General features: G+C 53.9%; 1 protein-coding gene across 1 annotated transcript; it reads left to right on the forward strand.

Moving 5' to 3' along the window:
• Positions 1-219: 219 nt before the first annotated feature.
• On the forward strand, positions 220-6,436 carry ATP1B2 (ATPase Na+/K+ transporting subunit beta 2). Its single transcript, XM_044249000.1, has 7 exons — positions 220-927; positions 2,708-2,836; positions 3,184-3,288; positions 3,382-3,587; positions 3,814-3,870; positions 4,616-4,714; positions 4,831-6,436. The coding sequence occupies exons 1-7, from the start codon at positions 816-818 to the stop codon at positions 4,993-4,995; spliced, it is 873 nt and encodes a 290-aa protein (XP_044104935.1). The 5' UTR covers positions 220-815; the 3' UTR covers positions 4,996-6,436.
• The last annotated feature ends 3,556 nt before the right edge of the window (positions 6,437-9,992 follow it).

Raw genomic sequence — 9,992 nt, forward strand, 5'->3', positions numbered from 1 at the left:
CCAGTACCTGGGGTGGGGGGAGGGGAGAGACCTCCGGGTCCCGAAGAGGCGGTAGGGGGGCGGACCCAATCCCTCTCTCCATATTTGCATATGTATGAGGTCGCCCGGGCCAGCGGCGAGGAGGCGGGGCTTCTGGGGGTGGGAAGGGGGCGGACACCCCCACAGCCGCCGAGTATAAAGACCGCGCGCCGCGACCGCCGGCCCCGCACTGCTGAGGAGCGGAGCCTCCGCCTGGGGGGCCCCCATCCCTGGCTGTCCCCCAATTGCGCGTCCCTGCCCCACCCCCCGCGGCCGCGCCACCACTGGTGTGGCGGTCTCCGCTTGGCGGAAGAGCCTGAGCGGTCACCCGGCCCCTCTCCATAGCCTCTTTGCATCTCGGATTTCGGGGCAGCCCCCTCCCCCACCCTCCCTGGCCTCCTTGCACCCCTATTTTTTCTGCGTTTCGCTCGGGTTTTGCAGCCGTCTGGTTTTGCATCCCTTTTCATTTTGATTCTAGAAGGGTTTTTTTTTTGGGGGGGGTGAAGCTGCACCACACCCCTTCCCCTTTCTATCCTCCCCTGATCTGACAGTCCCCCTTTTCATCGCAGCTGGGGGGCCTAGGATCCGTGTATCCTACGCCGCGCTGCCACCATCCCGCAGCGCGTGGCCGTGCGCCCCGGAATTAGCAGCAGCTGCCTATCTGAGGAGGGTCTCCCTCGCCCCCGCTGCCTTTGCTCCTCGCGCGTTCCGGAGCGTGGGGGGGGGGGCTTCTGCGCGCCGCACCCCAGCTTCTCCGCAGCCCCCCGCCCCGCGCGGGACTCTCCCCCGCCGCCAAGATGGTCATCCAGAAGGAGAAGAAGAGCTGCGGGCAGGTGGTTGAGGAGTGGAAGGAGTTCGTGTGGAACCCGAGGACGCACCAGTTCATGGGCCGCACCGGCACCAGTTGGGGTACGCAGGGCGGGCCGCACGAGGGGCGGGGCGGGGGTCCTCCGGGCGACGCTCGGGGGGCACCGGGTCCCGCCGGCTTGGCCCCAGCTCCCTTCCCGGGTCCCCGGCGTCCGGCCCCCCTGCCGAGCTCGGGCCTGGGAGGGGGCCGAATCGCCGGTCTAATCTCCCGGGCCGGCCGCTGCGGAGGCGGAGAAAGTAGGTCACTGCCGCCTTCCCGCCCCCCGCGGAGCCCCCTCGCGTGGGGGGTCGCGGGCCGTGCGCGCGTGTCCGCGCCGTGGCGCTCGCGTTCCCTCCCGGGGCAGGTCCGCTCCGCACGATCGCCCCCCCTTCCGCAGAAGAGCGCCCCTTCCCTCCCTCTGGCTCTCACTAGCTAGCCAAGCCCGTCTATTTTTAGCTCGTGCCCATCCCCTGGACCCTGGGAACATTCATGAGGGGGCGGGTCTTGGAGAGGTGGGGAGTGTGTGTGGGGGTTCTTCACAGCGGAAGTTGTCAGTATCCCACTGCTGAACGTTTGGAGCTTTTCTGTGCTGCTTTGTGGATGGGGGGCTGTTGAGGAGGGGTGGCCCTAGGAGGTTTTGGAGATTGGATATTTGGCTCAGATGTCGCAGGCGGAGGGAGGAGTGGATGCTAGTGGTGGTGAGAGGTGTACATCATCGGGCAGAGCGTTTCTGTGGGGCTGGGGTGCCTTGGGATCTTCCCAACCCATAGCAGGACTCCAGGTGTGTAGTCGGGGGATCTGGTGCTGGGCTTGAGTGCAGGTGTGGGGGCTTTCTTCCAAAAGGGATCGTGAGGCTGGGAAGTCTAAGCGAAGCCTTGACTTGGGGATCCTGAGTGACACAATTTGCAATTCATCCACACTGATTGCATACTATTCCCATCAGTGCCGCCCCCCAGCCCCCTCCACACCCTGGGGCCCTGGAGACAGGTCCAGGTAATCCTTGCCTTGGGGGTTCTGGAAGCTGGGCCCCTGGGATTGGAGGGGTCCCTGACTGCTTGGGGGAAATCTGGAGAAACTTCATAGGGAACGAGTCTTCTGAGATGGAAGGATTGGGGGTCCTGAGTGGTAGCAACAGCAGACACTCACCCTAGGCTGAGGAGTGACGGAGCTCCTTGTCACAGCCACCAAGCACCTGCTCTGTGCCAGGAAGGCTCTGGGATGGTCCACCTTTCCTCTCTGCCTCTGGCTTGGGGGCTGTGCGTGAATTGGGGCTGGTGTGACTGTTGAAGGTTCTGCACAGCTGAGAGATGTCATGGGTAGGCAGGAGCCGTGTGCGGGGTCTCTGCTGTTTGAGGGTAAGGGTCTGCAGTCTGAAGGATTGGCTGAGAGTTTAGGTGTGAATGGCGGCCAGAGTTGGCTTAAAAAGTCATTTTTCTGGATGGACGGCTTTAAGCATGAGGACCCATGTAGCAGTCACAGATGTGGTGCCTTTTCAGGGCCATGAATGGTCGAGAAGTTGGGAACGTAATTGGATGCAGAATGACTGTGGCCTATACTTGGGGTTGTCCCAGCAACGAGAATTTAGGTCTCTTGTGGCCTCGGCAAGGTTGGGCTTCACTGCGCCCTAGGACTGGAGGGGGCTGGGAGCCATGGCTGGAAGCCAGATGCAACCGCCTGTTTCTAGCTTGTCTCATTTTGCTCCCAAGGGAAGGCTCAAAGATGTCCCCAAGACTCTGTGACCCGTCCCCGTGCTGAACCTCGGAGAGGGAGATGGGTGTGTGGGGGATAGGCGAGGTCATCCCGGGAGCCTTGAACCTGCTGACCCCGTTTCCTCCTCCCTAGCCTTTATCCTCCTCTTCTACCTCGTCTTCTATGGCTTCCTCACGGCAATGTTTACCCTTACCATGTGGGTCATGCTGCAGACAGTCTCTGACCATACCCCCAAGTACCAGGACCGACTGGCCACACCAGGTGAGTGATGCACGCTTCCTGCCAGCCATTAACCAGCTCTGTGCTCCCCAAATCTCCAAAAAAGACCTTACAGCCTGGTAAGAACTCACGGTTCACAGAGGCTTGGTTCTGGTGAGCCAATCACTCAGGGGAGTGCTTGAAGTCTGCCTTTCTTCCCATTGCAGCCGAGAGCTTTGTGACCTGGAAAGGTGCCCTATGTTCCCAGGGATCTTCCTCCTGTGCAGCCGATCTCCCGTCTTCATCCCATCATCCCTCCCCCTGCTGCTCCCCGTGTCCCCCTTCTTCCCTCTGTATGTGTTCCCTCCTCGTAAATATGTATTCTGCACTCCTGCCCTGATGGGCTATAGGCTTGATGATTCGCCCCAAGACCGAGAATCTTGATGTCATTGTCAACATCAGTGACTCTGAGAGCTGGGACCAGCATGTTCAGAAGCTCAACAAGTTCTTGGAGCGTGAGTGTGGTGGTGCGGGAGCTCGGACAGGGCATTGGAGAACCCAGGAGGCAGAACATGGGGCCCATGACCCTCTTTCTTCCACCGCCTTAGCTTACAACGATTCCATCCAAGCCCAAAAGAACGATGTCTGCCGCCCGGGGCGCTACTATGAACAGCCGGATAATGGGGTTCTCAACTACCCGAAGCGTGCCTGTCAGTTCAACCGAACCCAGCTGGGGGATTGCTCCGGCATCGGTGACCCGACCCACTACGGTTATAGCACTGGGCAGCCCTGTATCTTCATCAAGATGAACCGGGTACGTGTGACCTTGGTCACTGGGGAGAAGGCAGAAGGAGGGGGCTGGGGCCACCCTCCGCTGGCAGATGCTTCCTTTCACTGGGGCTCCTGCGCATTAGAGAGATTTGGGGATGTTTGAGTGGCCAGGAGGGCAAGAGAGATGGGGCCATGGGAGGCTGAGACGTGGGGAGGGAAGGCTGGATATGTGTGTCTCGGCCAAGCTCATCCCTCTCTCCTCCCTCTAGGTTATCAACTTCTACGCAGGAGCCAATCAGAGCATGAATGTCACCTGTGTGGGGAAGGTGAGTTTTTCTGGCCTTGCCCACCTGCCCACCTGTATGCCCTTCGTGGTTTCCACGTAATTCATGGATCTCTCCCTATCTTCTTTGCTGTCAGAGGCCCCGTCACAAGGGGGTAAGAGTGAGTCCCCATGTGGCTCAAACTCCCCAGGGGCTCCCCCCCCCGCTTCTCTTTAGGATGCAGGAGCCCCACCATCTGAATCCACCCAAGCCTCCGCCCCTGGCTTCTATCCCTAATCCCCACCTTCTCTTCTAGTCCCTGATGACCGTGACTTCCGCTCTCCCTCCTGGAACTCAGCTGTTCCTTCCTCAGTACTTCTAGGCGTCTGGTAGTTAGCCCTATCTACCGCGACTCAGCGTCCTCGGACCCCACGTCTGTCGTCTCTAGAAGCTTCTGTCCCCTTCACTCCCACCATGGCCCCCTCTCCTGCCTACTGAGCCCTTAACTCATGTGTCTATTCTCTCTTGGCTCTGCTCCAGAAACCGATTCCCGAGACTGGGGTAAGAACTTGGTGTGGGAGTGCAGTGGGGGGCGTCCGGATCATGAGCGCCCTTCAGGACTTCCCAGTCTGATGGAGGAGGCACACACACACACACACACACACACACACACATGGGCTCACAGCCCAAGGGAGACTGATCAGAGACAGAAATTATTTGGGCTGAAGGAAGAGCAGAGGGAAGTCTGGAGAGCTCTTGGGTTCCCGGCGCCCCTAACATGCTTCCCCCTACTCCTGCACCCTCACAGCGTGATGAAGATGCTGAGAATCTTGGCAACTTTGTCATGTTTCCTGCCAATGGCAACATCGACCTCATGTACTTCCCCTACTATGGCAAAAAGTTCCATGTAAGTCCTGTTGGGAGGCCCAGACTTGCGGCACCCCTAGGGAAGCGGTGGGGGGTGGTTCTTGGGGAGGAGGCTAAGTCGCGGAGGTCCTGGACCTTCGCTCTCCTCTGTCCCAGGTGAACTACACGCAGCCCCTGGTGGCCGTCAAGTTCCTGAACGTGACCCCCAACGTGGAGGTGAATGTGGAATGCCGGGTCAATGCCGCCAACATCGCCACGGATGACGAGCGGGACAAGTTCGCCGGCCGCGTGGCCTTCAAGCTCCGTGTCAACAAAACCTGAGGCCCCTTCCTCCTGCCCCCACCTCTTTCCTATGGATGCTTCTGGAATGTCCCCGACCCTGCCTGATCCCTCCCTCACCCGCCCCAAAGGTATTTTTTATAACAGAGCTATGACTTGTTTGAGCCCCACTCCCCTTTTCTTTACTTATGAACCCCAGCCTGGTGATGGCCATTTGTGATTCATGGCCTCCTGTCCCCGCCCTTCCTCTCCCGACTCCAGCTCGGTCGAGGTAGGGAGATGGGATCTCGGGAGGGTCCCAGAAGACTTAGGAGCTGTTCTGGTTCTGTTTTAGCTGTGAGTGGGGTGTCTCCACCCCTCCTGTCCCCAGAGAACTATAGAAGATGCCTTTCTGCCCACTTCACACCCGCCCACTTTCACACCTGCCTTCGCACTCATCCTCCTCTCACACACACACAGAAACACACACGCGCATCTCAGTTCAGCCCCAGCTTACAGACACTCCATTCCCCCTTTTCTCCCATGACTCCTGCCTCATCCACACAGTCCCTGCCTTGGTGGCTTTTGACATATCCAGCTCCCCCTGTGGCCTGTCCCCACCTCCTCTCCACCTCCCTTCCCTCCTCTGAAAGACAACTGTGTGTCATCCAGGACGAGGTGGCTCCGTGGCCTTTCCCGTGTTTTCTGGCACATTTGTCTTCCCACCCTCTGGCGACGGTGTGCGCTGGGAACCAGGGTCTGGAAGAGGAGTCCCTGTTGGTTCTTCTTGAAAATTCTCTTCCTGTCACCCAAAAAGGCACGCCCCCAGAGGGATGGGGTTGACCTAGGCTGAACGTCCACTTTGTTTTGGCTGATGGCTCACTTCTCCCTGTTTGTTTTCCCAGAATATCCTTCAAGTTCCACTTCCCCGGAGCCCTGGGGGAGGGGCAGCCGTTTTGGCCGGGTCCCCAGTGGCCACCTTGGAAACACCAGCTGGCTATGGGACTGTTTCACCTCCTTCCCCTCTGGGCCCGAGCTGCCCCCACTGGCTTCTCTCTGGTCTCTCTTAGCACGTTAGCAGCTCGTCCCTAACACCCTCCCTCTCCTCCGCATGCCAGCCACTCAGTCTAGGCTCTGAATGTCTTGGTCCCCGTCTCCTCCAGATCCCTTGGCATTTTTAAACGACCCATAGTGCCCATAGAATGTCCCATGAGGGGCCTCTGGCGTTGTCCAGCGCTAGCGCCCTTTGTCTCCGCCTCTCTAACTGTCCGTCTCTTTTCTGACACTGCCGCTCCTACACCCCATCCCCAGATGGACCCTTTCCTGCTTCCCCTCTCGCTGGATTGGAGTCTCTTCCCTTCGGGTCCCCGTGTCCTCCTGCATTGCCCTCGCCCCCACGGTCTCTCAGCAGTTATACAATGCCTGTGTCAGATCTACTGTAAAAAGAGGATAAAGTACAATAAAAAGAGAGCAATTCTGTATATAAATATATATCCTACATGGAGCTCTGCGTGCAGGCTTGTTCCTTGCCGAGCCTTTGGAGGGGCTCTGGGAAGGGGAGTGGGGGTGCTGGGTGGGAGTCCCTCGGGGCTTGCCCAGGCCTCCTTCCCAGCTCTGACCTCACTGTCTGGTGTCCAAGTCACCAGATCACCCCTTCATCTGCACCAACTTTGAGATCGCTTCACGCAAGAGGGGCAGGAAGCCTACACCCCTCTGTACAGCGACGATACTTATGATGTGCCTACTGTATGCATTCTGGGCACCGTGAGGACACACTGATGAAAGAGGCAGAGTTCCTGCTCCCAAGGAGCTCTCCAGTTTAAATGAGAGGTGAGGAGCCCACGAGACACTCTCCTACCAGGTAGACCTACACAAACGTGCTTCCGGGAAGGGGACAAAGCCAGCGATGACAAAATCCAGGGGGGCCAACTGCCTTCTATCGGGGGGCTCCTGATGGCAGGTTTCTTAGAGGCTTAAAGGATGGGGTGTTTGGGGAAGAGAACATAGCATCGGCAAACACCCAGGAACATGAGAGAAGCTGACCCAAAGAAACAGATCTCAGAACCGTTTGAACCATTATGATCCTAATTTTGCATAAGAGTGTATACACGTAACTGTGGAGAAAGTATGGGCGGGTCCATGTAACAGTGTTTATTGTGACCTACCGGGATGGGTCTGGAGCCAATTTTTACTTTTCTTGGAGTTTATTTTTGTCGGTCTATGAGTTACTATTTGCCATGAAAACTACCTTTATTACACAGACACATATACATACTATTTTATCACGAATGCGTCCTACGCACCAGGATTGCTGGGGTCTGGCGCTGGTTTTGCACAGTTGTGCAAAATTGCATCATGTTAGGTATGTTCGTGCATTCCACTTTTTTCACTCAATAAATTTCTTGTGCCACTATTTCACCTAGTAGAGCTCTAATTAATATATATATTTTAGACGGCTGTGTAATATTTTGTCTGTTGGTTTGTTCTTCCCTTGTTAATGTGTTCCAGCTCCTTGATAGCTGTAGATACTTTGTATCTACAAAGTGTTTTCTGCATTGCAAAAATTCCCCCCAAGCCATTAATTTGGCTCTCTGTTAAGAAACGTCAGGTCTTCAGATGGTCCAACATGTTTGGCTCTTTTGTGGTTTCTAGGTTTCCAGTCACTAGAATCTTCTCATATTTTCTAGCCTTTTATTCAGTGGGGGCAGGATTTTTAATACATTTAAACTTCTACATTCACTTTAATCCCTCTGGTGTGTGTGTGTGTGTGTGTGTGTGTGTGTAAACTGGGAGTCCAATCTTCCTTTTCTAGTTTTGTCAGTTTCACTTTATTTTTCAAAAATTGAGGGCGCCTGGCTGGCTCAGTCGGTAGAGCACGGGGCTCCTGATCTCGGGGTGGCGAGCTTGAGCCCCAGGTTGGGCGAAGTTTACTCAACAGAAGAATTATTTTTAAGGGTGCCTGGGTGGCTCAGTGGGTTAAACCTCTGCCTTCAGCTCAGGTCATGATCTTGGAGCCCTGGGATGGAGCCCCGCATCGGGCTCTCTGCTCAGTGGGGAGCCTGCTTCCCCCTCTCTCTGCCTACTTGTGATCTCTCTCTGTCAAATAAATAAATAAAATCTTAAAAAAAAAATCTGTAATTTATTCCCATTGAGTTGAAATGCCAACTTCGGCAGGATAAGAGACGTTCCCGTGTACTGAGATTTGCTTTTCGGTTTGGTACTTGTCTACGATTGCACACAAGCCATGTTGGTTTGATTTCAACAGTTCTAGTGTTTTCTGAAGTCTAGCAAGGAGACTGGGTTTTCCTCCATTGCTTTTTTAATTTTTTTTTTTTTTTAGTAATCTCTACCCCCAACATGGGTTTCAAATTCATGACTCTGAGATCGAGTCGCATTCCCTTTTAAGTCAGCCAGGTGTTCCCGCCCCCTTTAAAAAAGTTATTTCTCTTTAATTTCTAAAAATCTAATCTCTACACCCAACATGGGGCTTGAACTCATGACCCCGAGATCAGGAGTCACATGCTCCAATGACTGGGCCAGCCAGACGTCCCACTCAGTGGTAATTTTTGAGAAGATAAAAATATATATATATATATTTAAAGATTTTATTTATTTACTTGACAGAGTCACAGCAAGAGAGGGGACACAAGCAGGGGGAGTGGGAGAGGGAGAAGCAGACTTCCTGCCGAGCAGGGAGCCCTACATGGGGTTTGATCATAGGATCATGACCCGAGTCGAAGGCAGAGGCTTAACCCCCTGAGCCACCCAGGTGCCCCGTCCATCTACTTTTAATCTCAACAATTCTCTACCCTGGTCTCTTGAGTTTTGGGGTACATAATCATATGATCAGAATGGGAGAGATTTCACCAATGCTGATCTTTTTTATCCTTTTGAACATGTTATAACATTGTCAGTAGGCAACCCTGCATTGTTTTTTATTTTAACTGAAATTATTTTAGTGTTTAACCATTATAATAATACCTCCTGGTATCCCACTACTATTTTTTTTCAAGATTTTATTTACTTATTTGACGGGTGGAGATTACAAGTAGGCAGAGAGGCAAGCAGGGGGTGGGGTGGGGTGGGAAGCAGACTCCCTGCTGAGCAGAGAGCCCGATGCCAGGCTCTATCCCAGGACCCTGAGATCATGACCTGAGCCGAAGGCAGAGGCTTAACCCCCTGAGCCACCCAGGCGCCCCCCACTACTATTTTTTTTTTAAAGATTTTTATTTATTTATTTGAGAGAGAGATAGTGAGAGAGAGCATGAGCGAGGAGAAGGTCGGAGAGCGAAGCAGACTCCCCATGGAGCTGGGAGCCCGATGCGGGACTTGATCCTCGGACTCCGGGATCATGACCTGAGCCGAAGGCAGTCGTCCTACCAACTGAGCCACCCAGGCGTCCCACCCACTATTTTTAATTAAGATTTTTTTAAAAGGAGTGGATGCTGAAATTTAATCAAATTCCTTTCAGCATCTGTTGAAATGATCGTATTTTTCTTCCTTAATTTGTTAATGTAATGAATTATGTTGATAGATTTTGTACTAAACAAACTTTGTAGTCCAGGAATAAACCTTTGTGTTCAGTATTAATCTTCTTCTGATTCTTTGGTGCATTCTGATACCATTTGAGAGTTTAGCATCTACGTAAGTTCATTTAGCTTCGGGGTTTTTACAGTCTTTATCAGGTTTTTCTATTCATGGAACCACAAAAACTTTTCATAAATTGGAGATTTCATTCTTTTCCTGTGGCATAGAATCATTGGACCAATCAATGGTCTTTGCTGTGTCTTCCTCAATAAGCTCTGGACTGTTTCTTTATAAATGATTTTTAATTTTTATTAAAAATTTTTTCAAAAGATTTTGAGAGAGAACAAGCAGGGGGAGCAGCGGGCAGAGGGAGAAGCAGGCTCCCCACCAAGTACGGAGCCCGACGCGGGGCTCAATCCCAGGACCCTGGGATCATGACCTGAGCTGAAGGCAGAGGCTTAACCAACTGAGCCACCCAGGGGGCCCTATTTTTAATTTTTTTTTTAAAGCTAACCTCTACGTCCAACATGGGG

This window comes from Neovison vison, chromosome 5, assembly GCF_020171115.1.
Source record: "Neovison vison isolate M4711 chromosome 5, ASM_NN_V1, whole genome shotgun sequence".
Taxonomy (NCBI): Eukaryota; Metazoa; Chordata; class Mammalia; order Carnivora; family Mustelidae; genus Neogale; species Neogale vison.